The sequence below is a fragment of the Protobothrops mucrosquamatus genome, unplaced genomic scaffold (assembly GCF_001527695.2).
Source record: "Protobothrops mucrosquamatus isolate PMUCROS unplaced genomic scaffold, P.Mucros_1.0 scaffold238, whole genome shotgun sequence".
In the NCBI taxonomy this organism is placed as follows: domain Eukaryota; kingdom Metazoa; phylum Chordata; class Lepidosauria; order Squamata; family Viperidae; genus Protobothrops; species Protobothrops mucrosquamatus.
Window position 1 is genome coordinate 609,457 of NW_015386588.1, and position 20,537 is coordinate 629,993.

General features: G+C 35.1%; 1 protein-coding gene across 1 annotated transcript in view; it reads right to left on the reverse strand.

Moving 5' to 3' along the window:
• Positions 1 to 1,191: 1,191 nt before the first annotated feature.
• Positions 1,192 to 20,537, reverse strand: part of RAPGEF2 (Rap guanine nucleotide exchange factor 2) — a 67,102-nt gene continuing 47,756 nt past the window's right edge. The window contains 9 exon segments of the mRNA XM_029283809.1: positions 1,192 to 3,120; positions 3,834 to 4,142; positions 6,558 to 7,117; positions 8,590 to 8,848; positions 10,167 to 10,376; positions 12,622 to 12,807; positions 13,472 to 13,695; positions 16,360 to 16,483; positions 16,606 to 16,817. Coding sequence (XP_029139642.1) covers positions 3,095 to 3,120; positions 3,834 to 4,142; positions 6,558 to 7,117; positions 8,590 to 8,848; positions 10,167 to 10,376; positions 12,622 to 12,807; positions 13,472 to 13,695; positions 16,360 to 16,483; positions 16,606 to 16,817 — 2,110 coding nt within the window. The 3' untranslated portion in view covers positions 1,192 to 3,094.

Here is a 20,537-nt window from a genome sequence, read left to right on the forward strand (position 1 = left end):
GATAAATATATACAGAAACAGCATTTATCCATTTGAAGTTATGCTATTATCATCTGAAAAAGACATTTTCTTCTTTTTGGAGATTTATACTTAAATACTGTGTGAAACCCAAAGGTGCTTTTTCAAAAGGCAACTGGAGTTTGTTTTTAGGGCTTTGTACGAAAAACAAAGTCCAGTTGCCTTTTTAAAAAGCACCTTCGGGACAACCATGACCTGGATGACTGAGAATCTCCATAGAGATTTAAATGTAATCTCCTCATACTCAATGTATTATTCAACAATTATAGCATAATTTGTTCTGTCACTTTCATCTCTGTACACCTTTTATATAATATTGCTGTGTGTATCCAGTCACCCTTATCGAAATGAAATTATCCATGTCTAACATTTCACAACAGAGAAAATAATGTAGCATATTATTTGTATCAGAAAGTGATTTTTATAGTATATTGGAGAGAGATATTTTTTTTTGCATATTCAGTGTTAAAATGTGTTTCAAAAGCTATCAACCCAATCTTCATTAAAAAAAATTACATGACTATTTATTACTGGAGTTAAATTTGTTTTATAGTTGCTTTGTTATAAAACAAGGATATACTTAATCACTGCTTAAGTTTATATAATGCAGGACCACCCACAGAGCATCAACACTAATAAATCCAGATGTTGATTTCAGGGAACAGAGACAGCAATAAGATGTAGATTATGCTACACTAAAACAAATTGTATATTTAAATCTCCTAAAATTCTTGACTCTTCATAATTAGTATTTCATAGAACCTAGTCTCATAATATGTAAAATAAATTTCTATAAAAGTTAGCAATTTATCTTGTGCATAAAATATTTCATAAAATAAGTTGGGTTAAAATATATTTTTTTCTTCCTAGCATTCTTCCTGCAAGTGCAGGGTCTGTTCTTCCTTTTTCAGATGTACAGAATGTTGATCCGTTGGTTGAGACAGGAACTGATCAACCAACTTAAAATGATATTTTATATCTTGCTGTATATTTTGCATGACAATCCGTGCATGATTTTTACCATAATATTACTGCTACTGGATCTTGATTTATGTCTTAAAAGTTCCTCAAATAATTTCTGCAACTAAAATTATATGTATGGTTCTCCCCCACATATATGAATATTGCACATAACTGGCTGTCTCCCAAGCAAATGAGCACAAACAAATGAGACATCATTAACATTATATTTATTTATATTCCAGCTTCATACAAACTGGATAGAAGCATAAACATAGTACATTTCTACCATTTTCAACAAAAATATATAACCAATATGTACAATTATTGTATTAAAAATACAAAAGGGATACAGACTCCACCAATGTCTTTCTAAAAGACATACAGGTACAAGTAGTATCAAAAGTATGAGGAAATCACCAGTAAGTCGTACATTCTGCACTTGACATCACAGAGTGAACTGAGATTAGCAGTCCTATGGTCTACAATTACTTAATTCCTATATAACATTTGTGCAACTTGTGAGACAGCTAGGTTTGTTCTGTTTTGCTATATGCACATGAGGTCCATAGCCTATATAATGAAACTGGCAAATGCATATTACATGTAAAATTACAAATGCATAATTGACAAGGTGATATATAAGCAAATAGAGAAGAGCTATGATTATAGGAGAAAGCGATTAAATAAAGCACTGACATTGTTCAATACAGTGAAAAACCACTGTAAATTGATCTTTATAAGTTGATACTATTTACTTTTATCTACTGATCAATATGATCAGCTGAATTTAATGAAAAAAAATCCAAGAACAGCAGTTCCTCACATTTGAGTACTACTCGGATTGGCAGCCTTCACTTTTCTGGAGTCTGTGCAAAACCAAAATAACAACAGAAAATAGAAAGGGGATGTATTTTCATTTCCAACACTAAAGGGTTCATAGCAGCTGTAAGCAGGTGATTGATACCCACTGGCCTCCTCTATATATGCAATGTTCTGTAAAAGACAATTATGAATAATTGTTCACTGCAAAAGCTTGCTGAGTGACACCTACTTTCTTCAAAAGGTTCACTATTTTCTAATGCCAAGCCAATAGCAACACAGTTTGAGATTGGCACTGGTTGCAGTGTGTGCTGAATTGCCTTAATACATTACCCTGATTATTTGTGTGACAAAAGCCCATTACGTAGTACAAGGAGGAGGATGGAAAAATCATGTAAGTATTTTAAGCAAAAGAAGATATTGCCATTTGACAATTGAAGACAAATATTTTTACTTACCATCCTGTATTCCTTAAGGCACAGGAAAAGGACACTAACTTTCTTCACAGATTATTTGCAAGAGTCAATAGAACCACATCATTAGAGATACAAAGCAACAAAACCAGAAATTCTGAAATTAATCAACTGTGCTTTGAGTGGAACACTAAAAACGAAGCTTGAAAGGCTGAATCCTTCCTATAAACCAAGCCATTTTTAGTTAACCACATCATCACTTTTTTTTTTAAAGTAGTCCAGGCTAGCAAACTTTCTTAAATAATACAAAATAATACTGTAGTTAACGCAGGTGTAACCTTTTACCCCTCTCCAAATACAATATATAGAGAGAGTAGCAACAAAGGCATTGTAAACAAGAAACAAGCACTGTGTACTTGAAGGATTTCAATACATTTCTTTCTTAATAAAGGCCAAATATATTTGTCCACTAGTTGATCTCTTCATCACAATCAAGTGAAGTGCTAGGATCAGGATTAAGATAGGAAAAAGAATTTAAAATGCTTCCAGGCATGGGAGAGTGCAGTCAAAGTTACGATTTGATTTTGGAATGATACTGTGTGATGTGGTAGACAGCAACAGTGATAGCTGAGAGGATGCTGCACTGCGCATTTCAAGCAACACAGTTTGAAAAGTGCCAGGGCAATTTCTTCACAGTATTTCACATGCAAAGGGAGAAGGGTGGGGGGAAGAAGGGGAGAAGAAGCCCATGCTGCTTTAAGGCAGGGAAGGAGGCACAGGTCCACCATCCTTTAATTAATGTTCCAAGGCTCCTATATTAGGGATGTCATCTTGTGCTCTCCTTAAAGTTGGCTTACTTGTAATCCCGAAAGCTCCAATTCTTAGACAGCAGAGACTTGCTCATCTTCTGCAAATACAACATGACAGAAGGGAAATAAAGATAAAGATACTTAAAACTTCTAGTCTTCTAGTGAATGCATGCATTTTTCAGAAGTGGCTTGCCATTGCCTTCTTCCTAGTGCTAAAACAGAGTGACTGGCCCAAACTCTCCCTGCTGGCCTTAGGACTAGAATTCATGGTCTCTAGCCCAGAGCCTTTAACTGCTACACCAAACTGGCATATATTTGGCATTCTTGAATTTGGTTCCATTTATTTATAATCCTGAATTATATATTACAACTGAAGTACACCTTTATAACTGGCCTGAGGGACTTTACTGGAATTTGATCATATTCAGCTAGTATTGTGGAGCAACATCAAGGCCACAGTTTCTTCAGCATTGTTTTGTATACAAAACAATGTATTTAAAAATGTTTTCAACATTCTGTTCAGAGAAGCTCTTTTTCAACAAAAAAAGTTATACACCACATTTAAACAATTATGAGCATGTGGTGTGAGTTTTCAGCCTTTCACAATGGCTTAGGAGAAACCTAGCATATCTGCCAAACAGTTAATGTCCTATGATCTTTTCCTTCATAAACATACAGTATTCAGGCAACAAACTGAGAAATTTTAATGTCAGAGCCTGAGTCATTTTTTTTTGTAGATTTGCACCATCCCTTCTAATGCCCTTTGCGAAATTATCCTTTTATGATTTTCAAAATGTGATAAGATGTTTACCATCCTCCTCTGTGGAAAACCCTTGAGATTGATAATGAGCAAGATGTGGGTCTGACTCGTTTGGTTTATGCCACTGAGGTTTGTTAACAGGCCTGATAGAGGAATGACCCTGTGATTGCTGCTGTGAAGGTGAAGCTGAAGTCCCAGGGGCTTCATTAGACCGTGCCACCATCCTAGACCTCTGAAGTGCTACGTTGTAATCTGGAGGTTTTCGGACTGGATGAGAAATTCCTTCTCCAAAGTCAATAGGTATTCCTACATAACCCGGAGGGGTTGGTGGTGGTTCACGATAGCGACCCTCTTTTCGAGCTGCAGTAAAATAATACACTATTAGCAATAATTTACAAATATTTGTGTAATTCATAATATATACTGATATTGATTCTGCATTAGGTTATGTGCAATGTCTTGCAAACCATCATATGCATCATAACGACGAAGCATTAAAAAAGCCACTAAAAGTCAGTCTTTTGTGGATTTGCACCATCTCCTCTAATGCCCTAACCTAGTGATGGCCAAGTACCCAAACTGCAACCCAAAACCCACTTATGTATCATCAGGTGCCAGGTGGGTGTGGCCAATTGGGTGGGTGTGGCCAATTGGGTGGGCATGGCCCGCTGAGTGGGCGTGGCTTCAGTGGTAACGGCAGACTGGGTGGGACTAAAAAGTTCAATCAAATCAATTCCAACTTTGCGGATCTTTTTTTTCCCCTCGAGACGTTGAAATTAATTGATTGATTGAACCTTTTTTTTTTTTTGTGCACATGGCGGCAGAGGCCTAAAGCGAAAAGCTTTATAAAACCCAGCTGAAGGCCTAGGACTGGGGCGATGGCGTGCGTGCCCACCACAGCACTAACCTTTTTATGATTTTCAAAATGTGATATGTTTACATGAGGTTGACTACATAAGGCAGTCAAAAGGCAGTTATGTTTTCAATTTTATTGATTCTAATGGGGAGTTCATCATGGGCTTAAAACTTTTCTATCAAACAAATATCATACAAAACTGTTTAATTTGACTTAATTTTGCGGGTGTAGACATTATTTTAATGTGTATGTCTTATTTATAAGACACAAATAGAAACACTTTAACAAAGCTACAGAAAAGACAGAATAGCAACTGACCAGAAGTGAAGATTTAAAACCATTTTAGAAAGCACTCATAAAGGGAATTCACAAAGGAATGGTGACCTCTGGAAAAGATGTCTTTGACTTTAGTACTATAAAAATTAGTACTACAAGGACTCTATGTAATACGGTATAATGTATCATTAGAGTTTAATTGTTTAGCAAAAAAGGCAAATAATATTAAACCAATTTGCAAAGTAAATGGTTTTAAATGCTTATATAGTTCCCTCATTATAACAAGATTCATGTTTTGCCTAAATTTTTCAGCATAGTTCAATAAAATCAGTAAAATCAAGTTAATAATATTAAAACAAATGAAGTGTATAATTTGAAGCACTCTTCCAATAAAATCATTGTTTTTATTTTTCAATTCACTAAACATCTGAAGTGGTTTTTTTCCAAAAACAATTTCTTCAAAATGCACAAAGTAAATGTGATAAATATTTGAATTGGCATAGAATGCAAATTTAATTAGTATCTGGATAAGCAAAAAGACAACCTAAGTCCTTTTGTGAGAAGGGGGAAATCAATCAATTCAGACAAAGTTAGCAAAGAAGGCAATGCAATTATCGGACCTCATTGTAGGTTCTGCTTTGGCACATTCCAAACTCCCCCCTCAATTTTTTTAACATTAAAAAATGTTTCTCTGTGTGTGTGTGTGGGGGGGGGGGAAGCTGTCATATTGCAAAGGACTTCTAGCATCATTTCTGTTTCTAACACCCATAACCTTTCTTAGACAATAAACTGATGGGCCAGTGCTTCATTTGCAAATGAGTTCAATTGTTAGAAAAAGGACAAAATTTACAAGGAAACATTGTGGTGCTTAGTAACTCACTATTTTGTTAAAAGGAAAGTCCCGTCCCCATCCCCCCCCCGTCAGTCATTTTATGAGAACATCAACATGGTTTCCAAATTCCAAATATTCCAGTCAGCCAAAAGCTGATCTGGTTTAATTATATGTCCACATAGTCAAGTGAAATTGTCAGTCTACTCAGAATGAGAGTAATGCTTCCTGTTCTCAAATAAATTTGATTTAAATGGGTCACTACAACAACTTTGGATGCTGTGTAATTACTAAACCATTATGATGCTAAGGTATATGATCAGTAATTTGCTTTGAGTCCTTCATGACAGCATTCTACATTAATTTCCAGAAGTTTTGGACTTCAATTGCTGTAATGCTCAACCAGAATTACTTTTAGAGTTGGGGGAAACTGATGGTGAAGGTGAGCTTAGGTAGAAGCTATAGGCTAGAGCATAGGCTGGGTGGGGAAGCAGCAACTGTGCATAGGAAATTCATCTTTTCCATAACTCTTAATGTTTATTCAAATAGTCTTTACAAGTGCGTACTGCTTTATGGAAATGATTTTAAAGATTTGGCTTTAGTAACATGATGATGATTATGATGACAATGACAAAAGCAGTACCTGCAACAGAAAGCATTACTTTTCACAGTGCAAATGATTTCATGGAAAAAAGAAAATATGAGATAAAGGTTAACCTCTTGTTACATTTTTAAAAGGCTAAAGAAAAATATCTATAAAATAAATTAATAATAAATATGTAGGATAGTTTGTGGAAAACAAAATTAAACTTACCAATAAGACCCTTTGTGTTACTTGTTGGCATAGTTATATGAGCTGGCATAGGAACCGGCTTTGAATCCTCTGTTGTTATGGATGTTATGCTACTGGATTCAGCTTCAATTGATACATCTTTCCCACCCCTCCGTTTTATGGTACCTGTATCACCTTCAGAGTCCTCTCCCCAGTATCCTGTGGAGGATGCCCAGCTTGCTCTGGACTGTGCTTGATCAAGGCCCTCCCTACCTTGACTCTGCCTGCCATACTTTGTGCCATGATCGGAGAACATCAATGGGTCCATGTGACTGCCTGAGGCCCACAATCCTGCCCCATCGCCTGAATTATCGAAATGAACATGTCCAAAAGGCAGAGTTTCCCAACTTCGCTGATGTTGAATTGTCTGTATGTTGTCATGGGAACCACTTGAGCAAGAAGTCCAACTGCCTCGTCCACTATCTGCTGCATCAAGTGACGCTCGATCACCCTGATCCTGTGATAGTTCCTCCGTACTGGGAGAAGAAAGCATGGCTGCTGCAGCATAGAACCCTCTGTTTTCTGACAGTGCTGCATAGGAGCTAAAAATGCATAGCAATGAAATCATTAGTCACTATAACGTAACACAATGATGTAACCAGTAGTGGGATTCAGCCGTTTCGCACCACTTCAGCAGAACCAGTAGCTAATTTTTTGTTGCCCAGGTCCAGAATGGACTTCCGGAAGTGGCAACCACACAGAAAACCGGTTGTTCACATATTTGAATCCCACTACTGGATGTAACCAATAGCAACTGGTACAGTAGAAGACAAATTGTATACTTTTTGTTCCCTTGAATACATTAAAAAGTTATTCTTCCCTTACTTATATTCTGTAATTATACAAAGCATTTTAATCATTACAGATACAGGTAGTCTTCTTACAACTATTCATTTAGTGACCATTCAGAGTTATAAGTACTGAAAAAGTTGACTTTTCACCCTTACAACCACTGTAGCATTCCCATGGACACATGATCAAAATTTGGACCCTTGGCAACTGGGATGTATTTATGACAGTTACACTGTCCTAGGGTCTTGTGATTACCATTTGTAACCTTGCCAGATGGCTTCCGACAAGCAAAGTCAATGGGGGAAGCCAGATTTACTTAATGACTGCATGATTCACTTAACAATTGAACTGATTCGCTTAACCATCCTGGCAAAAGTGGTCATAAAATGGGGCAAAATTCACTGAACAATTGCCTTGATTAGCAAGGGAAATGTTGGGCTCAAATGTTGGTCATACTTTGAAGACTATCTGTGCTGTAATGTCCAAATACATGCAGCTAAATCTATCATAATCAGTGCTATTTCAAGTAAGACAAGGTTGGGTTTTCAACATGTATTTTTCTATTTTTTTTTCCTTTCAGAGAATAAAAATATAAATGAAATAAATAAACAAGAATATATTCAAATCTAGCAACAGAACAGATCATAGAAACATATGGTGATAGACAGATAAATAGATGCATTTGTAGACACACACACACACACAATTTTTAGTTTTTATGACCCCAGGAAAAGACAAAGCTGCTTCAACCATTGCCCAAATGACCTCTCTGTATTTATGTGCTGATCTGCTTTGAAAAATCTTTTAGATATTGAATCTAAAAGTGCAGCAGAGAAGAGGACTCAAGGGTGGAATTAGTCTGGACTTGTTAAGTAAACACAAGAGGGCAAGGTCTGACAAACCCCCATACTTATGAGCCTTATCTAATCTTTTCTAGGCAAAAACTGATTCCTGTGATCAATAAAGTAGCAAGTTTGAACTCCACATGTATGGGTCTGGTTGTTCATACCTGAGAATTGATCTGTATTATAGATCTTATAGATTTATTCTTATAGATCCTACAGGTTTAGTCTTATATTTTTTATAGTTTCTAAGTCATCAAGAGGCAAAATTGTTGACGTTTTATAGCAACATATGTATTCAAAACCTGATTCAAGGAGCAGAGTAAATAAATAAACATCACATAGAAGTCTTAAATAAATATAAAACATGAACATCATACCCTAAACTGTACTGATCTGGTTCAACCGTGGCTCTTCTTTCTATTCTGCCCACTCCAAGATTAGTCTCGACAATGCTGACTGAGTGCCTCTGTCTTCTTTCATCTTGTAAAGACCCTGACATGGAGTCAAAAGAAGAATTGCTGACAATGCTAGATCGGGAAGAAATTTCACTGTGACCAGAGTCGGAAAAGTTATCCACTGTGCCACTAGGAGCCAGCATGTAACCTGCAGGAAGAATAGTTTAATTACTTAATAAAACTTTCCACAATTTATATAAAAACTACAAACAAACAGAACAAATTCAAATGTCTTCTTATTCCAAAAACAAATAAAGTACAATGGAATATTGATAATATCTCATTTCCAAGATGCTGAATTTGAAAAGGAGGAAGTATAATATGCAATGTGTTCTTTTGAAAAATATATCTTTTTTTATCAGTTAGAAACCCTACTTTGCACAATCTGTTCTTTATTTCAGTCCTGATGATTTTTTCAGCCCTGATGAATATAGTCATATAACTTTTGGCAGGCATGATTCCTTCATAATGTATACTTGCTACTGTACTCTTGCACTTTTCAATCAGTTCTGACACAATAAACATGTCTGGCTACACTATCCTTAAAAATGCAAAGTTACAATTGCAGCAGCAATTCACTTTCCTTGAACTTACTGATATGTTTTTTGAGAGAAGTTATCTCCACATATAGAGATGCTATGCCTGAAAATGAAGGTAATCTTACGACTTATTAAATTTCCATACTTCTACAATTATAAGATTCTTGGCAGCACACAAAAAGAAACATAACTCATCCACAGCATGCACGCATGCATGGATGCATAAACAAACAAACAAACAAACAAATAAATAAATGTCAATGGTACAGTAAGAAATGATCATTAAAAATAACTACCATTCAGTTGAAAGACAAAGCAAGAAATAAAGAAAAAATATTTAGAAGATTCATTATTTCATAATGAAAAGCTTTAAAAGCTTTAAAAAGTGCTTTGTAAATGCTTTGTTTTGTTGCTTTCAGAAGCCCTCTGGTGTCTGGGCTTATCATATCTCTGCAACATATGGGTCATGACAGAGAAACCTATTTTCCCAATCTTAGCTACCCAGCCTCATAAAAGTCAAGAAATCTGACTCTTCTGGGGAAAAAAACCCCCAGAAATAAAGTTATAGAATTTGTGATTATGAAATGACTATAAAAAATGGCTGTGGCTGAGTTAATTAAACTCCTCTAAGTCTGTTCAGATGAATCAGCATTTTTTTTTCTAAATTTTTCAGTCAACTGAATGTAAAGGGAGTGCATAAAGCCGTTGGCAGTGGGGTTTTTTTTAAGACAAAGTAGTAGTCAATATTGCCTATAAATTTATGCATATTTTTGCATATATTTTAATATAAATTTAAGAACACAGAAAAAAATGATTCCCTTAAGGGACTTTATAGCATATAATTTATAATGGAAGCAAATGACTCTTCACTATAAATCATGGATTACTGGATTTTTGGCAACATATTATATTTTTGGCAACTAATGATTATGGTTATTGTTAACTGTTACTATAGGTAACTATGATTAGAGAAGAGAGCATGTAAGAATTTTAAAATGTTTGATAGCACTAATATACATTTTCTCGGAGAGCTCTGGGGTGAGGTGGGAGGAGACGTTAATTGTGAAGAAGCATTTGAAATTGTGTCTTCTGCTTGCTTCTTATGGCGGTCCAAACTTCCTTCTTCAGAGAGTGAAAGAATTTTCTTTAAAGCTTGCGGGGAGTTTATGCCTTACAGGGAAAAAGGAAAACAAACTTCAGATATACATATATACTTTCCTCAGTATGTCCATATTAAGGCACCTCATGGGCCTTTCAAATGTAACATTAATTACATTTTAACTTCCCATTTCTTCATATAGCTCATTATCCATTTACATTTATCTTCACCACGCCTGCCATGAAATTACACAGAGGCAGAAAAATGACTCCCAAATCTCAAAGTTTATGACACTCTTGCTAATGTCAACTCATGTCAATTCATAAATTATTATGATTCAGAAGAAATGGCAGCTGCTAAAAAAGCCAACACAGTTCTAGGCTGCATTAACAGAGAGATAGAATCAAGATCACGTGACATGTTAATACCACTTTATAATGCCTTGGTAAGGCCACATTTGGAATACTGCATCCAGTTTTGGTCACCACGATGTAAAAAAGATGTTGAAACTCTAGAAAGAGTACAGAGAAGAGCAACAAAGATGATCAGGGGACTGGAGGCTAAAACATATAAGGAATGATTGCTGGAATTGAGTCTATCTAGCTTAATGAAAAGAAGGACTAGGCATGATATGATAGCAGTGTTCCAATATCTCAGGGATTGCCACAAAGAAGAGAGAGTCAAATTATTCTCCAAAGCACCTGAGGGCAAGACAAGGAGCAATGGATGGAAACTAATCAAGAAGAGAAGCAACCTAGAACTAAGAAAAAATTTCCTGACAGTTAGAACAATTAATCAGTGGAACAACTTGCCTCCAGAAGTTGTGAATGCTCCAACTGTGGAGCAAATAATAACCAAATCACTCTCCAGGTAAAGAAAGGATAAGATGTCATCCAATATGCTCTGGATGGTTGCTCTTCATGAAGAGAAGAGACTGCAGAACTGCATTTTTCCATGGGCTTGAGCACCAGAAGATGATGTAATTAATCATATTGCTCCCAACCACAATGGAGACTTAAAAGACATTAAGTTCACATCTTGTGTTCTAATCACTTTTGGAAATTGCTCATCAACTACTATTACAGATCTTTGGAGTGACAAGTTTAAAAATGCTTTGCGAGTCTGCTTTTAATCATGAACAAAAAAAAAGTTTAAGTTTTAGTCACAAACTTAAAATTTTTTAAAAATATGAAAGACATACCCAAAAGCTAAATAAGATTTTATCCTAGAAAATTATAAAAAGACTAAGGGTCCAGATAAAAGTGGAATAGTGAAACATTTACAATAAAATTTTGGAATTAATTATAAAATATAAACAGCTTCTTGTGGAAAATAGATCCTGTTTTGGTTGTTACAAGACATAACATGCATAAAGAATATTATGATTTCAAAAACTGGGCCCTTGAGGAGATTAAAGATTTTAGGTAACCATAAAAATGCTCAAAAAACCCCCCCCACCTTTTAAAGAATGGAATCAGAAAACAGTAGTCATAATATCAACAATATCAGTAATAATGTCTACTTTTATGGACAGACTATGTCCAAAAGATGTTATTGAAGAAATGTGAGATGCAGAACAAACTTTGTCTGACAAAATATAGTATTGAAAGTAGATTTAAAACTGAGAGTCCAAGAGACTAATTTGGAAAAATACATTTCATTTTTTAAAAAGGGAAATACAAATGACAAACAAAGAAAGTGACCAGGATAGTATTTTCCTACTGGATTAAACAAAAGAGACTTGTTAAAACCTTGAAGAACTCTATGTGATGGGATGAAGAAGAAATAAAGAAAAATAAAATGCTATAACAATATTTGAATAAAATAAAGATTAAGATGCTAGAATTAAATGGGAGGAATATAAAGTTGAATATAAGATATGTTGTTAATTCTGGTTACCCTTTATGGACTTTTTGCTTACATGAGGACTGAAAAGCTGCTGCTATTTATGAATCTCTTATAGATAAGAGATGAGATATGGAAAGAAGCAAAAATATTTGTAACTTTAAAAGGTGAAAACTTACTAAATATGTTTATACGTGTGATGAAGGTTTGAAATCACTTCTTTATATAGTTTTCTTTTTCTTTATCATGGTCTTATTCTTATTTTTCTTCTCTTTTTTCTTATTCTTTTTCCTCCTCTCTGTTCTCTTTTCTTTAAGTTTAGCTTGTATTAGATTTTACTATTATTATTAAAATTCTTAATAAACATTACATATAAATATAATATAGATAATATAAATATTATTTGCAAAATTATTGAATTTTTTGGGAGAATTTGCTTTTCTCCAAAACAAAATTCTTTGTAGAACTTACCAAATGGTGGGAGATCTTTTACTGGTACTTTCTTACGAGAAGGATAAAGTGATACAGCAGGAACCTGTAAAACCTGGTTTGCCTTGGGCTGTTGTTGCTGCTGAGTCTTCTGCTGCATCCCTGACCGATGTGTGACAGGAGATGTTTCAGATTTTCCGGACCGTTTGTCCCCTGGAGTTTTGGGTACTTAAGCAAAAAACATAGCATGACATAATTAAGATGATAATTGATTCTGTTAGAATCTTTCAATTTTGAATTGAGTTTAATGACAAATGGTTTAGAAAAATAAAATATAATCTGTCCACAGTTCTAAAATATTCCTTATTCAACTGAAAGGCAGTATCATTAAAAAATATGACATTATAATAAAGAGTAATAAAACTATTTACATAGTTTAAGGCTTGAAAACATAAGATATTAGAAACAAAAGTATAAGAAAGTATAAGTACAATCTGCATTGGTATATAGTAACCAGTTTGCTAATGCAAACAGCCTAATCATAAAGATTTTTCTTACTTACATGGCAAAAAAATACTTAAATTTATTTTCATTTATTTATTATTTGTAACCTCCCGTAAACTCATATACCTTAGTAAAAATTAGATTCAATTAAGAAATTAACAAAATTATAAAGAAACAAATTATTTTAATCAATAAAACACAAATGCCTGAACTTAATGCCAAAATAAAACTACTATTAGTATAAGTTGACTTGGGTGCAGTTCATATATACCCTAATAGCTATTAGGGTACAGAGGAACATGATTCAGGATACTATAATTTTCATTTTAAATTTACTTCATATCCCTGACATTTGGGATAGTAAAAGAGAACAAAAAACAACACTTACGTGTATTGCTGGCTGGTTCACACTGCAAAGACAGTGCCTGGAGACTTTCTTCATCCATTTCCAAGTCTAGATTAGAGAGATACTGTTTGACTTTTCGAGCCATCTGGGCATCTTCATATAGCTTTTTGGCATTAAGAAATGAGCTGCGACGCACCCGTTTTTTGTGTCCACCTGTTTGTGCAACATCAAGTACTGCTGTGTTTGTACTGCCTTGGCTAAGAGACCTAGGGTAAAGGAAGATGATAAGTCCAAAACTGAGCTCCTTGCTAAACCCTTCGAAGAACTATAAACATGCAAAGATCTGCATGAAGTCAGTCTATGGTCAAAGCTCACATGCCTCATTCAGGTAAGTCATACAACTAAAATAAAGGATAAAAATCAAGGATTTTAAAATCACATTTTAGTTATAAGTCTGTGCATATCTTCATTAAAATACATCCATAATACCTACTCTGCCCAAAATAAAAGATAATGAAATTCTATTCATTGGGAAAATGATCCGTACTAACTCTTCACGGTAATCTATTTCAAAAGCAGTACTAATAATAAAATGGACTCATGCACAAAAATGTTCCTAGTGAGTAAATAGGGATCAAATTTCACTGAACCTTAATGTCAGATACTTTTTTTAAAAGATGTATATTTGGAAGTATATTTATTAAAACATCTAATTTGTTGCAAATACTGTAACAAATCTCTCTCCTCTTTTGTTTTCCCCAATTGAAATGAACTTCTTGCTATATAATAAAGACTCTTATTAGTTAATAAGGAAACAACATGCAGGTTTGGATGTTTTTCTCTATCGGAGTTATATCTAAGTCGTTAACAACAAAAATGAAGTTTGGTTTGAATGAAGACCGATTTGTAGAAAGATAATTTAGTTAGTTGAGCTGTAAAAAGCACTTTATTTTAAATATAATTATATACTGTATATAATGAGACACATCTAAATTTATTTCTGATATACCTGAATCACCATTACACAACCCAATTTTGGAACATAAATCCCATTAAATGAGACTGCTAAATCCAGCCAAAGTGTCTCATGACTTGTAAAGTTTCACAGCTCTTATATTTATGACCTCAAGCAAAAGAAGCACTGGGATTAAATTTGATGTAAGTAAAAAAGTGTTATCAGAAAGGAAAAAGTGCTAAGGCATCAGAAAATTAAGAGAAGCAAGAAAAGTACAATGCAGATGTTCAAGAAAGGAATGGCTGCCTGTATTGTTCTCTCCAGCCACTTACCCCAGACTCCTCCATTTCTTCTTCCTGCAAGTGAGAGCCATGAATATTGAAGCATGGATTTAAGGAAGAGACAGAGAAAGATTATAAGCTCAGAAGAAAAGAGTCAGACTTCAGGACAAGCTGTAACAGACATCTCAGAATAGCCTTCTCTCGGGCACTTTTTCAAAACAATTAATAATTATATATCTTTGGGGTCGATAGGGCCATGTTGGTTCTGAATGTGCTTTGAACCTCCCTACAGAAGCAACACCAATTGTCATACAACAAAGCAAAATAACACCTGATTCAAAATGTTGGGATAGTTTTTCATTGGAAAATAAATTTTGCGATTCCTATTTAACAGTAGTTCACATTTCCTTGCCTTTCTGGGCAAGATACCACTAACAATTTGAAAGACTTTTATGAAATCAAGTGAAAGAGATTTATGTTGTATGACACTATTTATTCCCCTGTTCATCTTGCTTGATAAAAAGATAAGTAAGATAGTAACTTATTATACACTGCTATTTCACAGTCTTTTATTGTCTTTAATCAAGAATGTTAAGATTGTCTGCTCTCTTTTCTTGCTTAGAACATACGAAAAATTGAACCTGTATGGACAGTCATCTTTGTGTATATCATTGATGAGTATTCTTTTCTTAAATTACTTTAAAACTCATACATGGATATACTGTAGTAGTGGCATTTTGATCACCCATGGTTCATCATGATATTTTAATTCAAAAATTTTAATAAAAAACTCAAGCTGGATATAGTTAAAACTAGTCAACAGCAAATTCAATCTTATAGCCCAAGGTCCTTGGATTGTTTTATTTTTCTTTTCTTCTCTTTCTTTTGCCCTCTTCTTACATAATCATAAAGTATGATTATAATAAACAACTAAATCTGAAGCACAATTGATGGTGCTTTCTTAATAATCAGGAGGATTTCTCTCTCTCTCTCTTCTTTCTCCTCTTTTGTGTAAATTGCTTAGGTACTTTATCCCACTCCTTTCCCCACTATAATACTATTTCTGAATTGTGCCTACATCTGACCCACTGAAAATGATAAATGATTTGACATGGAATACATCAACTATATAGATTATAACCTCTTAAGATTGTTTGCATTGAATTAATTGTGTCAATAGAATCATCTAATTTTCCTAAATAAATATATGTAGAATTTCATCCAAATTGTTAGAAAATGTGTCATAATAATACAACAATCTCAGTGCTTGTGTTGAAGTTGTCATAATGAGAGAACCACAGGAAAAAATCAGCGGAAAAGCAAAACCTGAATACTAATCTCTAAATAGTGAGAGCTGAACTATTATGTACAATGCTTACTGATCATGTTGGATTAAGGAGTCTGATGTGAACCTCAAAAAGGCAAGTACATTACTTAAAAATGCTAAAAGGACCATTGCTTATTTTAGATTGATAAATACAAGAATGCATGATTATATAAAAAAATGCAGTTATCTAAGAAATAATATGATAGCTTTTCTAATTCTTGATGTCATTTCCAATTCTACATGCTTATTAGTTAAGTAAATTAACATACTAATTAATTAGCTTACAGTACAGTATGCCTGCCTCTTATTATATAGTAAACTGTTTATTGCATATTTTAACTGATTTTCTGTTGGTCAGAATACTCACCGAGTCCTGAACATTAAAGCAGGATCCATATTAACGGAAGCCATTCGGCCCACGTGGCGGATCTCTTTTGCAATCATTCTTAGTTTCTCAAAATTGACCAATCCTTCCACTTTGGAATCATTTCCTATATTACAAAATAATTAATGGCAAAGAACTATTCTTTTTTTCCATTTGTTGCAAAAACAATTGACACATTTCAGCAGACTGCTGAACACATAGTAAGTACCCGATGTAATTTTAACTTACCTTCATGAAGAAAAGTAAGATCCTTTTTTATTACAGGGAACAAAGGAATAACGGGAGGTTGTAGATTTTGACTATTCAAGACATTGCGGTATTTTGCCATGTTTCTAGATGGATCAAATAAGTCCTGAAGATCTTGAAACAATTTCTCGTATTTGCTTGGAAGTTTTTCCCATGTGGTTCGTAATCTTGCAACCGGAGCTAAATTCAGACCACTAAACAATATTTTTAAAAGGTTTTTGAAATTTGCATGTGCACCACTCATATTCATTTTGTAAAGCAAGAATTAAATTAATCCAGTTAACATAACAAATGGCTAAAAATCAGAGTGAATAAAGCTTTTCAAGAATTTAATCTTAAAATAAAAGCAGAAATCTTCAAACAATATTGTGAATTGAAGGACAGGTATTTTATAAACACTGCTATAATACAAAGTAACACAGTACAAAGATATGACAATGATCATCAGTAAACAGAAGGAAAGAACTATATGGGGTAGCACAGTGAAATCTATTAAAAAACTGCAGCTATAAAATGCTATGAGTCATTCCTTTAATATATTAAAAAAAGAAGCAAGTTATTAGCAGAGGTTTAGAAGAGACACTGGCTACATCTATATGACTATAACCGTGGTGTTTATTATAAAAAAAACCTCTCTGGGCTTGAATCTCTGCCTTGACATTTGACATTCAGCCTTCATTTTCATAGATAGTAATTTGGCTAAAATATAGGTAGTCCTCGACTTACAACCACAACTGGGACCAGAATTACTATTGCTAAGCAATGTGGTCATTAAGTGAGTCATGCCCTATTTTATTATTTTTGTCATGGTAGTTAAGCAAATCACCATGGTAGTTAAATAAATGAACAGTCATTAAGCGAATCTGTCTTCCCCCACTGCCAGAAGTCAGCCAAGGAAAATTGCAAATGGCCATCATGTGATCCCAGGATGCTGCAACCACCATAATTACCATGCTGGTTGTTAAGCACCTGAATGTTTATCATGTGGCTTCAGGGACCTTGCAAGGGTCGTAAGAGTGAGGACCAGATGTAAGGACTTTTTTCAGTTGCATTGTAACTTTGGTTATTCAGTGAATGACTGTAAGTCTAGAATGATCTGTACTCAAACAAAAATGCCTGAATTAAGTATCCTCGGAGAGTTCAGAAATGTGCATGTCATTTCATTCTGCACTAGCTGTAGTTTTCAAAGCCTCTTCTAGGATAGCCCTTTGTAGAGCAGATTGCTGTAAAATCCAACCAAGAGATGATTAGGACATGCACAGGGACTCACAATCTAGATAACGGTGCAACTGGTGCATAAGATGAAGTTGTGCAAAGCCTCTCCTGGCTAAACTGCCACCCCTCTTAGAGCAGCAGATGTGAATCCAGGAGAATCCACAGACTGTGCACCAGAACTATCTGGGGTAGTGTAAGCCCATCCAGAACTAAAGATGATAAACAACTGGATTTTAAGTCCCTTGAACCCACAGCCATTCTATCTTGCCAGGGTTCAACTGAAGCCTGTTGTCCCCTATCCAGACTTCTACAGCCTTCAGGCACTGAGAAAAAGAAGCCACAGCACCACTTGGCTCACTGGGATGAAGATGTAAAGCTGTGTATCATCTCCTCCCAGGGTGTTGGATGTTCTCACCGAGCAGTTTCATGTAGATGTTAAAAAGGAGTGGAGAGAGTGCTGTGGAGAGAGTCCCGAGCCTTGTGGCACCACAGAAAGGAGTGGCCGTAGGCTGGACATCTCATCTTCTATCAACGCCGATTAGACTGGCCCTGGGGAAAGGAGGTGATCCAGTGGAATATTGTACTACCCAGCCCCAAACCCTGCAGTTGGCCCAAAAGGATATTACAGTCAATGATATTGAAAGCTGTTAAGAGATCAACAAGAGCAAGGATACAACAATGAATCTGATAACAATAACAAGAGATTATGAACAGCTAGGGAAGAAAGTTAAAGAATTAGGAGCACAACTGGTAATTTCATCTATACTTCCAACAAAAAGCCAATATCCAATGAAGGATCAAAGGATTTTAGAAACAAACCTGGCATAAAAACTGGTGTCATCAACAGAACTTCAGCTTCCGGGACCATCGTCTGCATTACCCATATAAAGGGATGGACTACACTTCACAAGAACTGGAAAGAATATATTCGGGAAAACTACTGGCTCCTCTTATCAAAAGGGCTTTAAACTAAAACTGAAGGGGGAGGAGGGACAAGCTGCACAACCTTTAGAACCTAATTCCAAATAAAAACCACTAAATAACCAATCATATAAGGAGGTAGGGAGTACAGAGGAAGGAAGGAAGGAAGGAAGGAAGGAAGGAAGGAAGGCAGAAAGAAAGAAAGAAAGAAAGAAAGAAAGAAAGAAAGAAAGAAAGAAAGAAAGAAAGAAAGAAAGAAAGAAAGAAAGAAAGAAGAAAAAACTAATGCAGTAGAGAGTGATGGGAAGGATGGAAATCTCAGTTACAAAGTAGATGATATAAGAAACATACCCAAGACCCATAAAGGATTCAAATGCCTATATACTGTCTGATCTTGATGAATATAATCACTGGGACCTGAAGGATTACACCCCAGAGTTCTAAAGGAGCTGGCAGATATTATCAGAACCATTGTTCCATATTGTTCAAAAATGGACTCAGGAAACTACAGACCAATCAGTTTAACATTAATACCTAAGAAGATTCTAGAAAAGATAGGATTCTAGAAAAACAGATTTGCAAACATCTAGAACAAATAAAGCTATAACTAAAAGCCAGCATGTGTTTGTTAAAAACAGATCATGCCAAACCAAACTTATTTCATTATTTGACAAACTGACTAAATTAGTAGAAGAGGGAAATGCTGTGGACATAGTATACTTAGACTTCAGTAAGGTATTCAACAAAGTAGACCACAACCTACTTCTTGGTAAGCTAGAAAAATGTGAGATAGACAGTATCACCACCAGATGGATTTGTAAATGGTTAACAAAACATACTCAATAAGTAGTCCTTAAGGGTACTACATCTACATGGAGGAAAGTAAGCAGTGGGATACCACAAGGTTCCATCTTAGGCCCAGTACTCTTCAATATCTTCATAAATGACTTAGATGAGGGAATAGAAGGAGAACTCATCAAATCTGGAGATGACACTAAGCTGGCAGGAATTGCTAACATCGCCGAAGATAAGCTCAAGGTCCAAAAAGATCTTTACAGATTTGAATAATGGGCCCTATCTAACAACATGAAATTTAATGTGGAGGAAAACAAGGTTTTATACTTAGGCAGGAAAAACCAAAGGTACAAGTACAGATTAGACGAAACCTGGCTTAAAAACAGTAACTGTGAGAGGAACCTTGGAGTCCTAGTAGATGATCACTTAAACATGAGCCAGCAGTGTGTGGCAGCAGCCCAAAAAGCTATTATAATCCTTGGTTGTATAAACAGAGGCATAGAATCAAAATCACATGAAGTATTAGTACCGCTTTATAAATCCTTAATAAGACCACACCTGGAATACTGCATCCAGTTTTGGTCACCACATTACAAAAAAGATGTTGAGTCTTTGGAAAAAGTGCAGAGAAGAGCAACTAAGATCATTAAAGGCCTGGAGACAAAAAGATATGAAGAATTGGGTATGGCTGGTCTAGAGAAAAGAAGGACTAAGAGTGACATGATAGCAGTATTCTAGTATTTGAGGGGCTGCTACAAAGAAGAGGGGCTCAAATTATTGTCCAAAGCATCAGAAAGCCAAGAAACAATGGATGGAAACTAATCAAGGAGAGAAGCAACCTGGAATTAAGGAGAAATTTCCTAACAGTGAGAACAATTAACCAGTGGAAACAGCTTGCCTTCAGAAGTTGTAGGTGCTTCATCACTGGAGGTTTTTAAGAAAAGACTTAACAGTAACCTGTCTGAAATGGAATCGAGTCTCTG